At 66.2% G+C, this 21,515-nt stretch overlaps 2 protein-coding genes across 2 annotated transcripts; both read left to right on the forward strand.

The window, feature by feature from the left end:
• Positions 1-6,947: 6,947 nt before the first annotated feature.
• On the forward strand, positions 6,948-13,429 carry TEKT4 (tektin 4). The gene is made up of 6 exons (XM_042971430.1): positions 6,948-7,580; positions 9,937-10,007; positions 10,415-10,558; positions 11,067-11,289; positions 12,172-12,326; positions 13,118-13,429. The coding sequence occupies exons 1-6, from the start codon at positions 7,047-7,049 to the stop codon at positions 13,332-13,334; spliced, it is 1,344 nt and encodes a 447-aa protein (XP_042827364.1). The 5' UTR covers positions 6,948-7,046; the 3' UTR covers positions 13,335-13,429.
• A 3,578-nt stretch (positions 13,430-17,007) lies between these two features.
• On the forward strand, positions 17,008-19,867 carry C1QTNF8 (C1q and TNF related 8). Its single transcript, XM_042972295.1, has 3 exons — positions 17,008-17,121; positions 18,412-18,628; positions 19,117-19,867. The coding sequence occupies exons 1-3, from the start codon at positions 17,008-17,010 to the stop codon at positions 19,665-19,667; spliced, it is 882 nt and encodes a 293-aa protein (XP_042828229.1). The 3' UTR covers positions 19,668-19,867.
• The last annotated feature ends 1,648 nt before the right edge of the window (positions 19,868-21,515 follow it).

Below are 21,515 nucleotides of genomic sequence, written 5' to 3' on the forward strand. Positions count from 1 at the left end.
CAGGGTCCCTGGCCCTTCCGCATTGCCTTCACGCTCCTGAAGCTCGTTTCTTTCATCTCCTCAGCTGGGCTGCGTACCTTTTACTCACAGCAAAGGCCTATCAATGCCAGGACGTGCCTGTGCGCCTGGGCCACCGAAGGCAGACAGAGGAGGAGCCAGTTCAGATACTATGAGAGGCAATCAGGGCAGCCTTCCTGGAGGAGAGGTGAACTCGAAGGAGGTGGGGCCGACGGCACTCCAGGACTGTGGGAGGTGGGTGTGGCGACGCCTGGATGGCCTGGGGCCCGGCTGGGCCTGAGTCAGTCAGGATGGGCCAGGTTTCCTTGCGGTAGCAGAGGTCGGGTCACCTCGATGGCTTCCCACAGCAAAGGTTTATTTCTTGTCTTGCCCCAGGTCCCTCGTAGATTGTCCCGGGCCCTGCCCCATGACATCCGCACTCAGGGACAGGGAGTGTCACCGGTCACCTGGCAGGGGCAGGGCAGATGGAGAGGCAGCACTGGCTCTTGAACACTCTGCCCGTGAGTGAGTTGGGTCACTTCCCTGTTTCATCGACCAGAGCGGGGGCACGGCCTCACCTCTCTTTAGAGGGCCATTGGGGGCCTCCCCTGTGCCTGCTGAGGGCACGGGGCCAGTGGGCCGTTTGTCCAGCTCCCCAAGTGCCAGGCTGGCTCCTTGGCCCAAGGGGAAAGGGCAGGGGGCCCCCATCAAGTGCATGGAGCCTTGGGTCCCCCTGGGACCTCAGGACCTGGAGGTTCCCCTACTGGGAGGTGGGGTGTGCTCGAGGGGGACAGAGATCTGGATTGAGCTCTGGCCTCGGGCCCCTGGGGTCAATGAGTATAAAAAGCCTCGCGGCCGCATGAGGCTCACTTTCTAGAAAGAAACGTCATTTACAAACCTGCCTTGAAATTCCGGATGTGAAAATTGCCTTTGGGGACAGAAGTGAAATGCCATGCTGTAGCCGAAGTGGACAGCCCACGGCCGGCCCACCGCTCCTGGGGAGGGTCCGGCCCAAGCCTCTCCCCTCAGCTCCTGCGCAGCTGCACCCCTGAACCCCCAGAAGGCCGGGGAGTTTAAAACAGGGCAGGCACTGCCCCTACAGCTGTGCCCAGAGAGGCCCCGGCCTCAACCCTGGGAGAAGGTTCTGGAGTCTTCTGGTCCCTGCCGTGTGACCTTGGGGTGACCTCACAGCTCTGTGTGTTTCTTCATCATAGTTGGGGACCCACAGCACCCCCAGGGTGAGCGTCCAGCAGGTGCTGATGGGGGCCGACGGAGGCTTGGAGTGGGGCTCTTTGGGTGCGGGCATGCGCACGGGCTCCGTGAGGGGTTCTGCCAGACACCTGCTGGGGGTCGTTCGCTGGAGCCCCAGGACGGGAGCCCTGGCTCTCAGGCTCCACGTGCCCAGAGGGGGACCAGGCCAGGAGGGACCAGGGCGTGGGCAGGCTGCAGGGCATGGGTGCCCAGCCTCACAGAGCCAAGCGGGCCCAGAGCAGCCCCTTTCTGGAGCGTCCGCACCAAGGTCTCTTTAAGCAGAGCGAGGTGGGCCTGCTGCACCTGAGGCGCCTTCTCCTAGCAGCTGCTTGGACCCCTGCAGAAGCCGGCGGGGACGTGCTCCACGGGAGCAAGGAACACGTGTGCACAGGACCGGCTGCCAGGGCCCCAAGCCCCGCGGTCGGCGGCGAGGAGACATCTGGCAGGGACGACGGCCACTCTGTGACTGACCCACCCTCCCTGATCCCTCCGCCATTCCCCGGGGTGGGCAGACGGGGTCCAGCTCTCAGGGACTCATCTCTGATGGGGACTGGAGGCGGCCCTCCCTCCCCGAGGTATCCTTGGGTGTGGAGCTCAAGTTCGCTCAGGCATCACGGACAGCCCGTCCGGTTCCAGCACTCTCCACTACATCCTGACTCGTGGCTGCTTGAACTCCTCCGAGGACGAGGAGCTCACTCCCTGAGGACAGCAGAGCCTTGTACTCACCACGTGGTAATCAGAGCACCAGGCAGGCGGCTCTGTGCTGTGTGTCTTAGCGAGCTGTTTCGTGGACACGTCTCAGCGCCGTCCCAGACCCCAGATGCCCTGAGTCCACGGAGCTGAACCTTCCCAGGGGTTCATCCTGCTCACTGTTGGTCGTCTGGCCCCTTTCCTCCTTGTTCTGATTACAAATCTCACTGCTGAGTTGCTTGGTATGGTGACATTTTCCTCTCCTTTGAAAAATGCCCCCTATTTGCCATTGCATTCTAGGGCTGGATTTAAAGCACCAGAATTGCGGGCTGGACGCAGGAACAGCTTATGTCCTTCAGTGCCACCCGACAAACTGCTTCTAGAAAGCTCCCCCGATGGGCCAGGGCACACAGCCCGCCCACGCCGGGCGCCCAACTTCCGTGCCTTGGTCGATGGGGGCGTGGTGGTGGCGGGCAGTCGTTAAGAGCCCCTCACTAAAGTCGTGGGCTCTCGGGGTTCTCCGTGGTGTCCGGGAGATGAAAATGTTAACACACCCAAAGAATGGAAAATAAGCGTTCAAACAAAAACTTGTATGCCCACGTTCACCACAGACACAAGGCTGTCCTTTGGCGGGCGCACGGATACGCAGAACGCGGTCTACCCCGGCCGTGGGGTGCTGCTCAGCCACAAAAGGAAGGGAGCCCCTGCTGCCACACGGATGGGCCCCGGAGACAGCAGAGGTGACGGGGGCTGATGTCGCGGGACCGCGTTTCTATGGAATGGGCAGAACAGGCAAACCCAGACATTTGCAGAGTGGAGGTGGCCGGGGGCTGGGGCTGGGAGGGGCGGGCGGGGGAGGGGTGACCGGTGATGGGGACAGGATTCCGTTGCCGGATGAGAAAGTTCTGGAACCAGATAGAGGCGGCGGTTGTGCAAACTTGTGAATGTACTGAGCGTTGCCAGACCAAACGCTACCCGGGCAGGTTTTCTGCTGCGTGTGCTGGGCTGGGATAAAAAAGCAGCAATGACGGTGACAGTCCTCGCGGCCCGCGGCTGCCGACTTCCAGATGCGGATGGCAGGAGGGGCAGGCGGCTCTCCTGGTCACTCCCCTGCTGGCGGCGGGCTGGTGCCCGTCTGGGCCTCCCTCCCTGTCTGTCGTTGTGTGGCCGTGCCCACGGCCGTGTCCTGGCCGAGGTGTCCTGTGGCCGGGGCTCTCCTGGACGGTCCTCTGGCCATGCAGACGGGGTCCACGAGCTCACTTCACCCTGCAGTGTCACAGCTTCTTCTAAAACGCCTTTAATGCGGATGTATCCGGAGACACTTCTGGAGGATGCAGGTTCCCAGGGGTGACGAAGGCCAAGGGCACGTTGTCCGGCTCGCAGCCCCCCGGAGGCGCTTTTCTGGGTGGGCTGGGGGCCCTCCCAGCCTTCTCTCCCCGCAGACAGACCACAGACTGTGCCCGGGAAGGACCTCTTGGGAAGTGATGCAGACAGAGAGCCTCCCGGGGGGAATGAGGTCGGGGTCAGGGGTCAGGGCGCCCAGGCATGGGGCCGGCCACACCGGGAGCTGCCCACACACCATGTCACTTCATTCTCAAATACCCATGAGGGTGGGGTTGTCCTTATCCCCAGCTCACAGGTGGGGAAACTGAGGCACAGTCCCTGCAGCCTCCAGTGCCGTGGCCTAGATCTGCCGCCCACCCCTATGACCTCCAAAGCCTCAAATGGCAAAGCGGGGCCGTGCTGGTGGGATGCCTGGGTGAGTGGGCCATAAGGCTGCCAGGGGTTGGGGGAGCCCTGGAAGGGGACACAGCTGCTCAGAGTGGGCGCAGGGCGCACAGGGAAGCTTCCACGGTCTTGAGTCCCCACCTTCTGCTCAGGGCCCAGGAGCTGAGGGAGGGTGAGCCCCCAGCCTGCCGGCCGCCCTCCCACCAAGTGCAGGGAGGTGGCCCGGACCCGTTGGACGGGCAGCCGGGCCTCTGGCACGCCCGTCCACACTCACATTGTCCTCCTCCTCCTGCTCGTCCCCTCCTGCTGTAGCACAGGCCTGACACCTCCCCGGGAAGGGCACTTCCACAGCTGCCCAAGGCCCCCTCTCATGGCCTGGGAGGTGCCCCAGCCTGGTCTGGACTCTGCCCTTCAAGCCCCGGCCAAGGGGACTCTCCCTCCCCTTCTGAGCCTCCCTTCTCTGGTCCACCTCTTGGGCCCCGTCCAGACTCTGTGCTGCTGGCCCAGGAGGGGGGAGAGTGCCCTTCCGCTCCTGCCTGTGGGGTGCCCCCCCACACCCACCGGCCCGGCGGCATCTGCTGCGACTGTGACCAGCTAGGCTCGGGGCTGTCTGAGACGCTCCAAATCCTCCCGTTAATAAAAGTCCCGCCCGCCCCAGGAGACGGGCAGGGGAGCTGGGGAAGAAAAGTTCCTTGAGTTGTCACTGCGAGTGGGAAGGTGGAGGGCGTGGCTGGGCTGGACCCTGCCGGGGGAGGGGGTGGGGGGCCCTTCTCGCCAGGCTCACCCTTGGTGGTGCCCGTGGCGGGCCCTGGGAGTCAGGGGCACAGATCACTTGTGCCAGAGCGACTCCGCTGTGCGCAAGCCCTGTATGGGGACCGGACCCCAGGCCCCAGACCTATGGGCCAGGCTGGGGTCACAGGCCCCGCCCCCGCGAAGGCAGATGGAGAACTTGGTGCGCCTCACCTGGGCCGCCCGCACGCGGGGCACCCTTCTGCGTAGCTGGGGTCAGGAGCTCTACACCCGAGACCTGGCGGGGAGGGGTCAGGGCTGCCTCCCCCTCCCTCTGGGTCCCACCCAGGCCCCTCACCTGCGAGGGGCTTCATCCTTTCTGCTGGGGTCCTGGTGCTGAGGCTGCCGCCACGCTGCCTGTGACTCAGTGTCCCTCCGCGCAAAGGGAGACTAGCTGCCTGGGGTCACGTGAGAGCCAGATCCAAGCCCCAGGTGAGCTCTGGGAAGGGTATCGTTACTCAGCCATCCCCAGCCCCTCTCCTCCATTCACTCTAGGGATCAGGGCCAAGGGCTGCAGGCCCAGGCCAGGCCCCCCACAGGCCTGGTAAGGGTTTGCGACGGGACCAACGCCAGAGGCAGGGGCGCCTGAGGGGGGTGTTCTCCAGCGCTGCCTGGGAGGAAGGGAGCACCCCGTCCCTGGGGGCGTGCAAGCAGAGTCTGGAGCGGGGCGCTGGGGGCCCCAGGGTCTCCCTGACCCTATCGCAGATTCCCAGCCGCTGTCTGAACACTGCCAAGGAGGGGGCACCCGGCACGTACTTGCCCTGGGAACCTCAGTGTGTCCCAAGACTCAATTTTCTCGTCCCAAATGCAATTTAGACACAAATCCAATAAGCCTGCACATCACTCAGCCGCTGCTTCGAGCCCCCACGCTGGCGATCGGCCTGACTGAGGATTCAAGCCCAGAGACCCTGCAAGGCTGGGAGGCTGTGTAGGGCGGGAAGGGGTGGGGAGCTGCAGTCACTCCCAGCACTGGGCACCGGGCCAGCCATTTCCTGGCCTCCGCTCAGGCGGTGCCCACGGAAGCCCCGTGCGGTGGACGGCTTAACCCCACTCTGCCAAGGGAGAAGCAGGCACGGGGCCACCTGCTCGGCCATGGAGGGGTCAGGGGCAGAGCCGGACTCCAAGCCAGCAGGCTTCCTGGGGCGTGTTCCTCTCTGCCTCTGGCCTGGGGATCTCTGGACCGGTTGCTCCCTCCCCGGCAATATTCTGTCTGGGGTAGGGGGCCCGGCCCCACTGAGGGCCACTCAATCGAGTCCTGCTGGACCAGCCTTGCTGCAGGGTCAGGTCACCCCAGAGCACCTGCATTGGGGAACACACCCCATCAGGATGGCCCTGCACCCCAGGGTCGCCTGAGCTTGGCTCTGGCCCTGTGTTCAGTGAGATCCCTGGGTCGGTAGGTTCTTAGGGGACGCACCCCAGACAGCTGTGCCATACTCTGGCTCAGGAGAAAGCCATGGTGTGTGAAAGGCAGGATCTAAACAAAAGGCAGAGACAAAGCCCACCCATCCTGGGTGCCCTCTGGGGAAACGGCACCGAGAGGCCCTCCTCACCTCCTGCCCTCAAGGACAGGCTCAGGTTCAGTCTCTGTTGGGGGAGGTCTGGGGCAGCTGTCCCCAAGGTCCACATTTATGAGGCACCTACTGTGTGCCAGGTGGTGTAGATGCTGAACTCCGTGGCCCCTGCCATCAGGGCACAAAGGGAGGCTGGTGCCCCAGGTCAGGGCCGCTGGAGAAGCACACAGCTGAACCAAGGCTGGTGTATCTGAGGAGGTCCGGGGCTGGTGTGGCCCAAGTTAGGACGGGACAGTGGTGTAAGCAGAGGGACAAGGGCCATGGGGTGTGCTGGGGGGCGGTGTTCACGTCCCGCTAGGTGGGCTGTTGGAGACGACCCGCGGGACTGGCAGGGACGAGGAGAGGGCTATCTGGGCCAGGGCGTCAGACCTCCAAGGGCCAAGACCCTCTCCCTACCCACCGGAGCCCCAGCCCCAGCCGCTGCCCGCCCCCTCTCCGACTCCCGGAAACATTTAGCGGTCAACGGCGCCCTCTGCTGGCCACGTTGGACATCGTCCCGGCGCATGATGGGCGGGGGGCGGAGGGATTGATGTGCTCTGAGGACCAGGTGTACCTCCTGCTCCCGCGACCTCAGTCATGAGCTTGGCCCTGGGTGGCCCTGGGGACACTGTCGGGATTCACTTCCACCCGTGTGGAAATTTGGGCTCCAAGATATCCACTGGAGACTGAACTCAACTCCTCATCAAAGACAAGTCCACCCTCTGCGGATCCAGGGGAGAGCCCCACTGGGACAAGTAAGACAAGGAGGGCACGATGGGGGTCTGGCCTCGGGCCACAGTCCCAGGTGCAAGTCTGGGCAGATGCCAGACATGGGCCAGACTGAGTAGGATTGGGGCCTGCCTGGCCCTTTAAGAGGGGCTCCAGGAGAGGGGGCCTGTTGCCCAGCAACAGGAGGGCGAGTGTGTACTCGTCGCTGGGAGACCAGAAGCGTCCTGCTGCTGGGACAGAGCGGCCTCAAGCGGCCCTGCTGACCGTGCCAGCGGCCCTCTTCCCTCCCTGGCACAGGGGCTGGCTGGCACCATGGCGCAGACGGACGTGCTCCTGACCAAGCAGCCCACCCCACAGACGGTGCCGGCGTGCGAGCTGCCCCGAAAGCTGTACGACGTGGCCCGGAACACGGGCGCCTACACGTCCTCGGGCCTCGCCACCGCCGGCTTCCGCTCGGCCAAGTACCTGGTGGACGAGTGGTTCCAGAACTGCTATGCCCGCTACCACCAAGCCTTCGCCGACCGCGACCAGTCGGAGCGGCAGCGCCACGAGAGCCAGCAGCTGGCCGCCGAGACCGAGGCGCTGGCACGGCACACGCAGGAGGACGCCACCAGGAAGGTGGGCGCGCGCCTGCAGGACATGCACTGCTGGAAGTCCGAGCTGCAGCACGAGGTGGGCGAGCTGGACGCCGAGACCGACCTGCTGCTGGCCCAGAAGCAGCGGCTGGAGCGCGCTCTGGACGCCACCGCCGTGCCCTTCTCCATCGCCACCGACAACCTGCAGTGCCGCGAGCGCCGCCAGCACCCGGACCTCGTCCGCGACCACGTGGAGATCGAGCTGCTGAAGGTGCGCGGCCTCTTCCACCCCCGCCCCCGACACAACCCCTGGCCCCGCCCCTTCCGCTCCCGCAGGTTCCCCCGCCCTGAACTGCAGGCCCCGCCCCTCCCACCCAGCCCCCCCCCCCCCAGGCCACGCCCCGGAACCGCAGAGCCCGCCCCTTCCAGGCCCGGCAACAGCAGAATCTGCCGCTTCCACCTCCCGGAGCAGCAGACCCCGCCCCGGAACTTCCCCCTCAACCCCGAACCCCAGGCCCTGCCCCTTCCACCGCCCCGGAACCGCAGGCCACGCCTCAGAACCGTAGACCCCGCCCCTTCCACCACCACCCCGGAACCACAGGCCCTGCCGCCTTCACCCTTCTGAGAGCGTGACCCGCACAAGGCAGAGGGTGGGGGGGGGGGGGGGTTCACACGTATGCCCGTGACGCGGGCTGACAGAGGCCTTGGCGCCTGGGTACCAGGTGGGAGTGCACAAGCTCAGGGCGCATATGTCCCTCTGCGCACACAGGAAAACCTAGAGCACCTAACGCTTTGCACACGCAGACACGTGTGGAGCACACGCTCAGGTCCACCCCCCAGAACCAACAAGGGCTAGGTCAGGGCTCCAGCCTTCTAGGACAGAGGTACCATCCCTGACCCCAGGAGGGTGCCCGGTCTGACTTTCCCACAGCCTGGTCCTCACAGTGGACACTGAGTGAGGCTGGGCTCCTTGCAAGGTGAGCCCCAGCTTGGACATGCTGCCTGGGGGCAGGTCCCAGCGTAGGGGTTTGAGCATGTATGGGGGCTGGAGCTGGACCTCAGTGCTCATCTGCTCACCACAACCCATGTCCGGGGCCCCTGCACTGCCCCCCCAACCTATTACAGCTCATCCTGGGGTGAGGTGGGGCCCAGGCTGTGACAGAATTCACATCTGGACGTCTGTTGGGGCATTTGCCTGAGGATGGGACGCTCAGAGGCCACTGAGGCAGGAGAGGGTCTGGCCAGGTCCATGCACAAGCCCTGATGACCCCCCACACACCGAAAGATGGGGAGGTGCCTGAGATGAACCCCGTGGGCAGCAGCCTGAGGTCTGGGATGCATGCAGGGCCAGGAAGTCAGGTCCTGATGACGCCTGCACCCGCTGGGCGGCCCCTTGGTCACCCTTGGGTCCTGGCACCCGCCGGGTGGCTTCTTGGCCACCCTAGATCATGCAAATTAAGCTTGATCCTGAACGCCTAAAGACCCAGCCCACCGCATCTCCCCCTACCCTGGTGCCCGTGGTGGACATCCAGGCACAGCCCAGGATGCAGGGTAGATGGGTGAACGATGCAGCCACCTTCATCCCACAAGGAGCCTTTCCTGCTCCAAACTGAGCAGGATCTGTCCTTGGGGCAGCCCCATGGGAGCAGGGAATCACCCAGGCCAGTCCCTTGATCCAGGCAGGGCAGAGCTCATGCACCTCTCAGAGCCTGGGGGCCTGGCTTGTGAATAGGCTGTAGGCTGTGGGCAGGCAAACAGCCAGTCCAAGGGCTCAGGGCTTCCCTCTGCTCTCCCAGCTCAGGCCAGAACCTTGGGTCCCTCCCCTCCCCCCACGGCCCTCTCCCAGGCCCCAACCCCTCTTGGTCCCCCACCACCTCAGCCCCACACTCAGCTGCTCAACAACCCCCCTGCCCCAAGCCAAGAAACATCCCCCCTCCCGCCCCCCCACCTCCATGTCCCAGGCCTTGCCCCCCCCACCCACCAATGTGAAGAACCAACAATGATCCAGAGACAGGGAGACAGAACCAGGGACAGACCCTGACATATGTGGGTTTAGTGCCAGAGGGAGGCAAAAATCCAAATTGGTGGTGAGGGGGGAGGGGTGCTGTTTGTGCACTGAAAAGAAAGCCATTGCAGTAGCAGAAAGAAACACAGGGCTTCCCCCTGTATTCTCAGTGGAAGAGAGGGCATCTCTGAGCCCAAGGCCCTGACGGGCAGCCAGGGAAGGGACCTGCTTCCCAGGGGCCGGGGTCCCAGGAGGGCTGCTGGCCACCAGTGCCCTGGGAAGGCTGCAGGGATGGCCCCTAGAGCCCAGAGGGTGCTGGTGCCAGGCAGGTGGGAGCTGCCCCTAGGTGACAGTCCCACCAGCCCATAGAAGCACTCACCACCCCCCCAAGAAAAAAAACACCACTGTGCTACACCAAATAGAATTTTCAAAAGCCCAGAATAAACCCAATGAGAAAGGGCTGGGCTCAGCCTTCATTTTCCAGGAAAGAGACTGGGGTCTGGCCCAAAGTTACCCAAGCAAGGATCAGGTGTTGATCTGGGCATTTAAGGGGCTCACTGTGGGCCCATACCAGCCTGGCCATCCTCAGATCCTCACCAGGGGTGGGGGTTTTCTCCCCCAGGAGGCCGAGCTTATCCGGAACATTCAGGAGCTCCTAAAAAGGACCATAATGCAGGCCGTGAACCAGATCCGGTGGGTCTTGGTGGTCTCCAGGTCTGCCCTCGGGATGACCCCTGTCTCCTCACCCCTTGGGATGTCTCTGGGAAGAAAGGGGGGGTGACTAGGCCCTGAGTCTCAGACAGGTGGGGGCCTGTCCCAGGTCATAGCCAGGAGTACAGGGCCAGGAAGGGGCCACTAGTGTGTGGGGGGGAGGGGGCAGATTCCTGCCTGCCCTGGGGGCTGGGCATCCAGAGCCCAGGCCAGCTTTCCAGGGCCCGGACACTGTTGGTCAGGTAAGAGCCTGGGTAGCCTGAGGACCCCCATCCTGGGCAGATGAGGTGTCCTGGTTCTCAGCTGAGAACTGGAGGTGTGCTTGCCCCTCGGGGTGGCACCCAGCGCCCCACCCCCACCCCAACAAACGCAGACCTTGCCCACCCCAGGCTGAACCGGGAGCACAAGGAGACGTGTGAGATGGACTGGTCTGACAAGGTGGAGGCCTACAACATCGACCAGACCTGTGCCCACTACCACAACCAGAGCACCGAGGTGCAGTTCTACCCACACTCGGCCAAGTTCGAGGAGAGGTGGGCCGTCTCAGCCCCAGCGCCTCCCCGGGGCCCTCTTCATAAACCCCTTCTCCAGGCACCCGCAACTGCTAAGATGGGGCTCCAGCTCCTGGTCCCTCTGCTGGGGATCCTTCAGAGACCCACCGGCCCCTGAGGCCCTCACACGGAGGCCCAGTTCTATCTGCTCCCAGGACGGGCAGGTGTGCAGGGTCCCTGCCCGAGGGCGCAGCACCACACAGTTCACCAGAGGGCTGCGGACACCAAGGGAGGCAGGAGCTGGGCTGGAGGGCGGATGGCAGAGGGCGCGCGCCGCGGGCCACGTCCGGAGGAGTGCAGGGCGTAAGGCAGCGGGAGGCCGGGGGACGCAGATTGCGAGGACGCAGGGTCCAAAGTATGCGGGGGCCACGGGGCGGCGAGGGGGCTAGGGGTGGTGATTTGTGATGGGGCGCAGGAGACGCGGGAGGGCTGGGTGGGCCGGGACCGTTGGCAGGTGCCCCACTGACCATGGACCGCTCCCCTCCCGCAGTGCCTCCACGCCGGAGACGTGGGCCCGGTTCACCCAGGAAAACCTGTACCGCGCAGAGCGCGAGCGCCTGGCTTCCGTCAACCTGCGGGTGCTCATCGATAGCATCCTGCGGGACACGGCCGAGGACCTGCGGCTGCAGTGCGACGCTGTGAACCTGGCCTTCGAGCGCCGCTGTGAGGAGGTGGAGGACGCGCGCCACAAGCTGACGGACCACCTGCACAAGGTGAAGCCTCGCCAGCCGCGCCTAGGCCACGCCCGCCCGCGTACAAGCCGCGCCCCAGAGCAGGCCACGCCCACACCACTGGGCCACGCCCCAGAACAGACCACGCCTGCACCACCAGGTCACGCCCACCCATGCGCAAGCCACGCCCCAGAACGGGTCACGCCCGCCCGCGTACAAGCCTGGCCCCAGAACAGGCCTATACTTTCAGAGCACGCCCACACAGGCCATCCGCCCCAGTTCAGGCCACGCCCCAGAACCGACCACGCCCACACGTACAGGCCACGCCCACCCATACCGGGCCACGCCCCGACCACGCCCCGAGAGCTGGGCATCTGTAACGGAGGGAGGAAGCTCCTTCTGGCCCAGCCCCGCTCCTGGCTACTAAGCCCTGGTCACAACCTGGCCTGGTCCCTGCCCCTCCTCCATTCCATCCATCCTGAGGGACCCCAGAGGCAAGGCACCCACTCCTCCCTGGGCACCCTCTAAGCCAGTGAGAAACCAGGTGACATTGGGGGTGGCTGTCAGGCAGGAACAGGAGAGAAGGTACCTTGGCAGGAGGTGGCCAGGCCTGGTAGGGCTCTGACCCCAGGCTCTCAGGATGGCCTTTGCTGCTGCCAAGTCTTTCCGGTTCTTGACCAGGGTTGGGGGCCTAGTGACCCGCAGGACTGGGGGCGCTCAGGCCACAGCTGTTGGGCAACCTCTGGGTACCCTTGGTGGGGGCCGAGGTGGCCACACGCATCTTCCGACCTCCGTTCCCCACCCCCCCCCGCCCCCGCCGAGTCAGTGGACAAGGCTGCCCAGTGGCCCCAGCCCCAGGGCTGGGAAGGAGGCCGGGCGGGGCGGGGGTTCCGCTGGCCCTCCCAGGGACCTTCCTTTGTGCAGACGCTGCGGGAGATCACAGACAAGGAGCACAACGTCGCAGCGCTGAAGCAGGCCATCAAGGACAAGGAGGCGCCTCTGAAGGTGGCTCAGACCCGCTTATACCAGCGCTCACACCGGCCCAACGTGGAGCTGTGCCGAGACACCGCCCAGTTCAGGTGCCTGCCGTGGGACAGGTCACCACCCACCATCCACGCCCGTCCCCCGCAGCCTGCAGGCTTGCAGTGGAAACACAGCGGGGCTCAACACGCGGGCGTCCCCACGTCCTACCCCCACCCAGCACGACTAGACACCACGTGCCTTGCGGGGCTCTGTCAGGGCTGCGAGTCCCAGGGACAGCGTGGCACTTCCTTCACTCTGTGCCGCGCAATCTCCCTGGCCAGGAATCGCGAGGCCACAGGCTCCTCCCGGGCCCACCCTGCCTCGGGGCGCCGTCCATACCTCCGGGAACGCGTGGCCCCCGGCCGGAAGTCTCGCGGGGATCGTGTCTCTGGTGTTTCAAACTTATCGAGTACCAGTCGCCCTCTCGAGCACTAGCACGGCCGTCCTCCCTGGCGTTCCTCCTCCCCAGGCCTCAGCACGTCCCGCGAACTGGGGCCTCGTGCAGCTCCAGGACCCCGGGCGCCAGGAATAAAGGGAACCGCGAGCCTCCGCGCACCCCTGCCATTGCTTGTAACCGCCGCACGGTGTCGCTCAACACAGCCGCGCACGGTCCTGCCCACGCAGCCTTTCCCCTCCGGTCGGGGGGGGGGGGGGTGGGGGTGGGGGCAGGGGCAGCCGATGGACCGCCGGCCCAGACCACTGCCACGCTGCCGGCAGGTGTCCCTTTCGGACTTTTGGGTCCTTTTATGGCCCAGCATCTTGGCCTGGACCCCTCACCAGGGCTCCTGGGTCTCGACGGTCCCGGCCCACAGGCCCCAGCTCACGCCTCCGTCCCCCAATCCCACAGGCTGGCGAGCGAGGTGGAGGAGCTGAACACGTCCCTTGCGGCACTGAAGGAGAAGCTTCTAGAAGCGGAGCAGTCCCTGAGGAATCTGGAGGACACGCGCATGAGCCTGGAGAAGGACATCGCGGTCAAAACCAACAGCCTCTTCATCGACCGTCACAAGTGCATGGCCCACCGTGCCCACTACCCCACCACCCTCCAGCTGGCCGGCTACCAGTGAGCAGGGTACCACAGCACGTGCCTCTGTGGCCTGGCTGGACTTGGGGAAGGGGCCGTCCCCCCCGCCCCTCAAATAAAGAGCACATTAGCTTTTTACTTGTCATGTGTGGCTCGCGGTGGAGTCGGGACACTGCTACCTGGCAGGTGCGCCCTACCTGTGGACCCCACGTCTGAGCCCCCTGAGGCTCAGATGGGGGCCCTCTGCCCACCCGAGATGCTACCACGGATGCCACAACACTCATTCCCAGCAATGACCAAGGCCCCGCACTTTTTCCTCTGTGTTTCCTGGCACTTGTCACCGTGAGGCCGGGCAGCTCTGTCCCGCGGGGCTGGGTCCCGGGTTGCAAGCATCCACGCAGGGTGCCAGGCAGGGCCTGGGACAATGACCACACAGAACACCCATGGACCTCTCCCTGCCACCTCCACCTGGCACGGGGTGGGCACCGGGGGAGGCAGATCCGGGGGACCCTCCACTCCCAGCCCCTGTGGTCACCTTGGGTGGCCACCTTCCCGGTCCAGCCTCTGCTCAACCAGTGAGTGAGTCAGGTTGGGGTGTGGCAGGTCCAGGGATACAGGGCTCCCACCGCCCCCCTGGCCGCGCACCATCCCTCGCCCTGTGTCGGAGGCTCTGGGCACAACTGCAGCGCCCCTCATTCACCCCGAGCACCTTGTCACGGCTCCTTGCAAGGAGGCCCTCCCGCTGTACCCACCCCACCCGCCGCAGGCAGCTCCCCCACCCCCTGGGTAGCTCATCAGCAGAACTCTCCGGAAAGCGTCCATCGGGGCCCTGGGAGATAATGACCCCTGCAGTGCACACACCCGCCACTCAGCCCATTACCGCCCGTGGCTGAGGCAGTGTCCCCGGGAGCTCAGGGCCTTCTCATCCCAGCCCCCACCCCAGGGGCCGCTGTCGGGAAGCTAAGTGCCAGGGGGGTGCGGTGCATGGCTCATTATCTCTAAAGTGGGCTGCTGGCTCCAGGCTGGGAGGGCACGGTCCTCTGGGGGCTGCCCGCTGGGGGCTCGTCTGTGGTCGTCTCTAGGCGGGAGATCGTGTCCCTTTGTAGAGACACACGACCAGGCCCCCCGGCGCTGAGCGACGGCTTTCCAGCTTTCCGGAGTCCAGGCCCCCCACCGGCTGGCCAGGCTCATGGCTGAGGTGAGGCCACCATGCAGCCTGGGCCTCTCCAGCAGGCTCCAGAGACCTTGACCCTGCGGGGCTCCAGGGCGGAGCCGGGACACTGGGGTCCTGGGAGGAGGGGCAGGATTGGTTCAGGCCGCCACAGCAGCGGGAGGGTTGCTGTCCATCCCGCCCTCGGGCCCCTCTGCCCACACGGGGCCCCCGCACTTGAGTCTGCCTCTGGGGAGGGGGAACCTGTTGGGGGTAGGGGTAGGAGCATGTTCCAGAGGCTACAGGCCGCCCCCTCCCCACTCCCCCTGCAGGCCCCCTGCTGCCCCAGAGCTGCCCTGGCACGGCTGGCTTACCCTTGGCTTCCTTCCAAACACCTTAGGTTTCCTGTCTGTGGAGACTTGCGGCCAGTCTACACGGTCACTCTCATGGTGAGTGAGGGACCCCAGTGTGTCTGGCCCCAGAGGCCACGTCCGTTCCTCCCAGGACCACCTGCGTGGCCCCTTCTAGTGAAGTCTGTGGTAACGGGCTCTCGGTCTACTCCGCATACCCCCCCACGCGAGGGCCAACAGCTGAGTTGGGGACCACGGGGGCCATCCGGTCCCGCTGCCCAGGCTCGAGTCACAGGACAGTGTGGCCTTCCTGGGCTGCGGCGGGCGGGACGCAGTGAGGGAGCCCGGCCCCCCTGCGGGCGACGCCGTGGCCGTCTGTGGGCTGTTGACCCCGTGGGGCCGTGACGCTCAGCCACACTCCCGTCGTCACGGAGATGTCCCGCCGCGTGTCCAGGGGAGGCTATTTCTGTCCAGGTCCTCCTGCCACCTGCTGAGTCACCCTCAGCCCTTGCTGACCACCTCCTCTCAGAGCCCAGGCAAGGCCCACCAGCACCCAAGTAAACACTTCGCAGCTGGCGTCCCGGGGAACTGAGCTCAGCCCCACCCCACCCAGACCAGAGGAACCCCAGGACTCCTTCCGAGCCCTTCACCCCCCCGTTGAGGAGGTGCCCCCCCCCGCCCCCGCCAGTGCAGGGAAATTTTAACTCACTGTTCCCTCCCCCAAGGGAAGGTACAGTGTGACCAGCCATCTCCTGGGGGGGGGGGGGTCAGGCAGCCCGGCTTGCAGGTGTCAGGGGAGGCGCGGGGGAGGGACACTGGGGCCCTGCAGTGTGGCCGGAGCCTGCCAAGCCCCCCAGTGTCTGTGCTCTACCTGGTTCCATCCCCCACAGGGGACTCCGGCCCCTTCTGAGCCCATTGGTGTCCATTTTACGGGTGGGGAAACTGAGGCCCAGACGCAGGAAGCAGCAAAGCTTGGGCGTCTGCTCTTCTCTCGGTGTCCCAGAGGCAACAGCGGTGCTGCCAGAGGGGGTGCCCTGACCTTCCCGGGGCCCGCGGGCTCCCCCCAAGGATGTGGGGCCGGGAAGCGGGAGCCCGAGTGACAAGCCACTCGAGTGGCTCCGGGGGAGCCACCTGGTCTCAGAGCCAAGGCCGCCAGCTCCCAGCACGTGCTGACAAGGTGTGGGGGCCCACACGGCCTTCGCCTCCCACCACCCCCCCCATCCATCTGTGCCACCTGCAGGCGGGGATGAGGACAGCTGTCCCCAAAGGGAGTGGCTGCCCACCCCCCCCACCCTGCGGTGTGAGCTGTCAGCTCCGGAACCGGCTCCAGCTGGTGCAGCCCCACCCACAGCCTCACACCCAACATCCCCTCGCCCCGCAGAACTCCCCCCCACACCCCTGCCGTGGGCCCACCTTTGTCTGCTCTCTCCCCCGTCCTTGCCCCTTCCCCAGCCATCAGTCCTCCAGGCCAGTCTGGTGCCTCCCCGACAGGCAGCCGGCTTGGGCGGCGGGACGCTTCTGAGGGAATCACACGTCCCCACACCCAGAGGCCAGGGCGCCCGGCCCTGTCCCTGGGCCCTGTGTCCAGCTGTCCAGACCCAGAGCGGGGACGAGGCCAGGCCTCCAGCTCACGGTGCGTGCAGCCCCTTCCTGCATTGCCTGGGGGGCCCTGTGAGTCATTCCCACCGGGGGGGGGGGGGGGCACCACCGTGTACGTCCTTTATGTTCTGAGAGGCTGGGCTGAGGCCGACGGCCCCACCGGGGATCACAGCCTGTCTCCTGCTCTGCTGAGCACCATGACCCTGGGACGGCACCTCGGGAGGTGGGGACAGACGCTGTTCTCCCCTGCCAGAGACGGAAGGCAGTCCCCGTCACCAGGTGGGCCCGGAACAGGCATGGTGGCCCTGGTCTGTGTCCCCCCCCCCCCCCCCCGCTTTGGCCTCCAGGCGCTCACCAGACTCCGCCGAGCCCCAGCTCTGGCCCGCCTGACTCCCTGCCAAGTCACCGCACCCCAGATGGAGGCGATGGCCAGCCCACGACCCATCAGTCCCAGCCAACCCAGACGCCCCAGGCCCCCGAGCCACGTCACAGGGGCAGGCAGGAGGACCCTGGAAGGGCTGCACTGCCCCTGCGGCCGACAGTGAGCAGGGGGCAGGCCGGGTGGCGGGCAACGGGCCCAGGAGCTCTGAAGCTGGCCCAACGCTTGTTGGTCTTGGATGGTCCGAGGGAAGCCGTGGTGCCTGGGGCAGCATGAAAGGGTTCTTTCACGGGCCTCTGGGGCAGTGACGCCGGAGACAGACAGGCAGGCAGCAGTGTCCGACCGTGAAATGGTAACCGGGAGCTTGGGGGTGGGTGGGGGGGGTCTTCACAGGCACCCTGGGTGGGCTGTCTGCTGGGTGGGCCTGGGGGGGGGCACGATGCTCGAGACCCCAGGCATTGAGGGATGAGTGGGGGCCGAAGGGGCACCGGTCTGTCTATGGAGCAGGATCCCCCAGGGCACCCATCAGGTTCCCATCAGGTCCCTCTACAGGGGGGACTTGCAGGGTCCAACACAGCTAGGAGGGGGGTGGGTCAGGGTCTGCTGGGCTCTGGGGTGGGGGGGTGGTAAACGGAAGGGGCCCTACCTCCTGGAAAGTTCTTCCTGCGAGTGGGTTGCAGACACACTGTGCAAGAGGAAGAAAGTTGTTCTGGGCTGCAGTCCCCAAGGGCTTCCCAAAGGAAGATCCCAGGTCTTTTCTCAGCAGCATTGCACCACAGGGAAGAGTGAGGGCCCTGACCGCACACGCCCGCCCTTACAAAACATCTGCCCTGGGGTGCAGCCGTGGGGAGACCGGCCGGGAAGGGTCTACTCGCCAGGGGAAGCATGGGTGGGCCAGGTGTCCGGCAGGGTCTCCTGTGGGAAGGGAGGCAGAGGCGGGAGACCCAGGCCTGCTGGGGATTCAAGACGGTTTTTCCACCCTGGGGAGCTTCCCAAGTTGCCCTTCTCCCCTGGCAGCTCAGGATGTGGGTACTGCCCTCTGCCCAGCTGGGCAGCCTGCCCTGGGGAAACTGCCTCGGGTGGGGCCCCACCCAACCTGGGCCGAGGTCCCCACCTCCCAGCGGAGGCCCTTCCCTGCCCTTCCCCAAGCAGCCCGGCTGCCCTTCCCGCTGGTGGGTGGCAACCCCGGAGAGCTGAACCAGAGCATCCCTCCCCCTTGACGGCTCCCCTGAATCTGCCAGGTGTGGGGTCCCCAGCCATGGGGGCTTTGGGGGCCAGGACTCTGACTGCAGGCAGTTAGGGCACCTACTATGGGCCAGGGCCAGGGCCCCAGGGATGGGCGAGGGTGTCTCAGAGAAAGAGCCAGAATGCCCGTTGGGACGGGGTGGGGTGCTTCGACCAGACGCCTGCGGTGATGTTGAGGATTCTGCGGCCACATCCAGGCCCGGGTGTGTGCCAGGCACCCTGTCTGGTGCCCACCGAGGCCCCTGGAGGCCCCGATCGGCACCCCCACAGGGCCAGTCCCGGCCTCACGTCCCATCTCTCCCAGACAAGGGGGCACAGCCTGGGCAGCTGTGGAGTTTGGGGCTCAGTAGAGGCACCTCTTCTCAGACACCACACCACCCCCCCGTCCCCCCCCCAGGCTCTGGCACGGATAGCGGCCCCTGGCCTCCTGCTCCTCCTGGTGTTGCCTGGGGGGGCCTGGCCCAGCCTGGGGCCGCCCCGACGGCCGTGTGTGCAGTGCTGCCCGCCCGCCTGGCCCCCCGCTGCCCCCGGCCCCTATGCCCGCAGGAGCGATGGGGAGCGGTGGGTGCAGCCGCCTCGCATGCGGCCTACCATCGACGTGTCGATTCTCAAAGGTGAGTGTGAGCAGAGCCCCCCACGCCCCCGCCCCTGTGCCCACACCCCTGAGCCCGCAGGACTCCGCACACTGGGGGCTGGAGAGCCCCAGTCGGCTCCGGGAAGGCACCTGGGGGGGCCTGCCCTGGACTCCCGGCAGCTGCGTAAAGACGGGGAGCAGGGTGGCCCGAGGCCCCTCAGGCGGCTCACCCACCCTGCAGCGGCGCCCCAGGCCCAGCCCCCGGGGTGGGGGCGGTCCCCGAGCTGCGACCCCTCTGGAAAGAGGTCAGCTCCAGCAGTACTCACCCTGGGGCCCTGGGCAGCAGGTTGGTTGGACTGGGTTTCCAGCTGCCCAGCCCCTCGCCCGTCGAAGCCCGGGTCAGACCCTTCCCACGTGGCCATCTGCACAGGCCCCAGAGCGGCCACGCCTTGGGGTGTGCCTTCTCTCTTCCCCCGAGCGACTCTGGACCCCGAGCCTTGACCCGTGGCTTCCGCTGTGTCCCTGCAGGTGAGAAGGGCGAGACGGGGGTCAGAGGTCCCTCCGGCAGGAGCGGGAAGGAGGGCGCGCCGGGCTCCCGGGGCCTCCGGGGCCGCAAGGGCCAGAAGGGGCAGGCGGGGCTGCCCGGCGCCGCATGTCGGCGCGCCTACGCGGCCTTCTCGGTGGGCCGGCGCGAGGGCCTGCACAGCACCGACGGCCTCCGGGCCGTGCCCTTCGACACGGAGCTGGTGAACCTGGACGGGGCCTTCGACCTGGCCTCGGGCCGCTTCCTGTGTGCCGTGCCCGGCGTCTATTTCCTGAGCCTCAACGTGCACACCTGGAACTACAAGGAGACTTACCTGCACATCATGTGCAACCGGGAGGCCACGGCCGTGCTGTACGCGCAGCCCAGCGAGCGCAGCGTCATGCAGACCCAGAGCCTGCTGCTGCCCCTGGCCGCCGGTGACGCCGTCTGGGTGCGCCTGTTCCACCGAGACCGCGACAATGCCATCTACGGCGAGCCCGGCGACCTCTACATCACCTTCAGCGGCCACCTGGTCAAGCCGGCCGCAGAGCTCTAGCGGCCCAGGGAGGGTCCCCCCAAGGCCCAGCCCTCGGCAGCACCCTTCCCCCAGACACCCCACCTTCGGAGCTGAGAGGCCACGCCGGCAGTCTTTGAGGCCCGACTGTCTGCAGTGTTTGAGCATCAGCTGCATGCAGGCACTGAGCAGAGCACCAGAGATGTGCCTGCAGCCAGACAGACTCGGGGCCTAGCCTGGAGGGGAGGGACACGACCGAGCGTTCACATCAACGAGTTCGGGATGAGACCTGCGGTCCGGGTGGCGTGGGGTGGGCCTGGTGGGCCGTGGCGGGGCGGGCGGGGTCTGCCCTTGAGATGGAGCTATCTTTTCTGCCTATAAAGGGCCAAGAGAGGCACCACTGCTGTGGGGACATGTACAAAGCGTCCGCTGGCTGGGCACCGGGGAGGCGGAGAGGGGGGTCAAATATAGATCCCGCCCCCTCAGAGCTGACTCCCGTGAGAGGCAGGCCGTATCCCAGGGTGTGAGAGGGGGGCCAAGGCCAGAGACCGGATGGCATCGAGCAGGGCGGGGTTTGGACCGGGGGTGAGAGTCCTCCTGGGGGTGACACGGGCCCAGCTCTGGTGGGCGGATGTTCGGGGACTCCCGGCACCCCCTCATCCGTTTGGATGGAGGAGGGAGGTCATACCTGGCTGTGTGCCAGAGCCCCGGGGGGGAGGTCTCCAGACCCCCATCGTCACATCGAAGTACAAGGCCCTACAGGCAGGGGTGGAGGCGGAGGGTGGCCGTGCTCACGCCAGAGGAGGGCTCCGTGCACCCCAGGGTTGGAGCCTCCAGGCTGCCCGCCCCCCACAGGCCATTCAGAGTCTGTTGCTTTCCCGGTGCGTGTCCCCTGGCCTGGGCCTTCGGCTGGCCCCTCCTCTAGCCTCACGGCCTGCAGCGCCTCCCCGAATGTCTTCCCGCAGCCGCCCCGCCCAGGCGAGGATCCTGGGGCGATGAGACCACGGAGGCCCTGGGTAGAGCAGCGTCTGGTCCCCCCAGAGCCGGACAGGCTGACTCAGGTCCCGGCTGTGCTGAGGTGGCTGGAGCTCAGGCGGGCTGTACCCGCAGGACACGTCAGAGCCTTGCAGAAAGAAGGTCCGTAGGCCCCTGGCCAGGACGCAGGACGTCCAGGAGGCTGCTGGAAGGTCCAGACCCCTCTCTCCTGTGGGAGCACCAGGAGCAGGCGGGGTTCCCTCAGTCCACGTTCACCCTGGGCCCCAAAGAGCACCGATATGGAGCCCCTAGACCCACCTTCCCTGGCACACCTCCAGGAAGGTTGGGGAGGAGGAGGGGTCGGCAGGGATCACCGTTCCAGACACACAGGAACGGGCTCTTGTCCCAGGACAGATGGCCACACCTTTAACAAGTAGAGAAACTGAGGCCCAACAGGGGCATGTATGGTGCAGGGAGCCGGCTCTCCACCTGCTGGGCCACCCCCACAAGTATGGCCCCACAGGGAGAGGCCTCACTGGGAAAGGTGCTGGGGACCCCTTTGCTGCCCACAGAGGGTCCGTCTGTGGGAGAGGGTGCTGCCCATGCAGGGCCTGTCTGCAGGGGGAGGCCCTCTCTGCCGGCATCCCACCCTGTGGCCGGGTCCTGAAGCCTCGTGGGTCCTGCCCAGTGGGCGTCCCGGCGCCCCAGGTATGAGACCCCCACACCCCCCGTGCGGGCCCTGCAGCCGGTCCTGGCCAGTGGGGAGCCCCAGCAGGAAGCTGAGCCTCATGAGTGTGGGTTCCTGGGCCTCCAATGTGCCAGCCCAGGCCCCTCACACCCGGCCCTGCCAGAGACGGGAGGGACAGAGAGGCTGCGGGAAGCCAGATGCCCCGGGCCCCCTGACCCAGGATGCAA

This window comes from Panthera tigris, chromosome E3 (genome assembly GCF_018350195.1).
Source record: "Panthera tigris isolate Pti1 chromosome E3, P.tigris_Pti1_mat1.1, whole genome shotgun sequence".
In the NCBI taxonomy this organism is placed as follows: domain Eukaryota; kingdom Metazoa; phylum Chordata; class Mammalia; order Carnivora; family Felidae; genus Panthera; species Panthera tigris.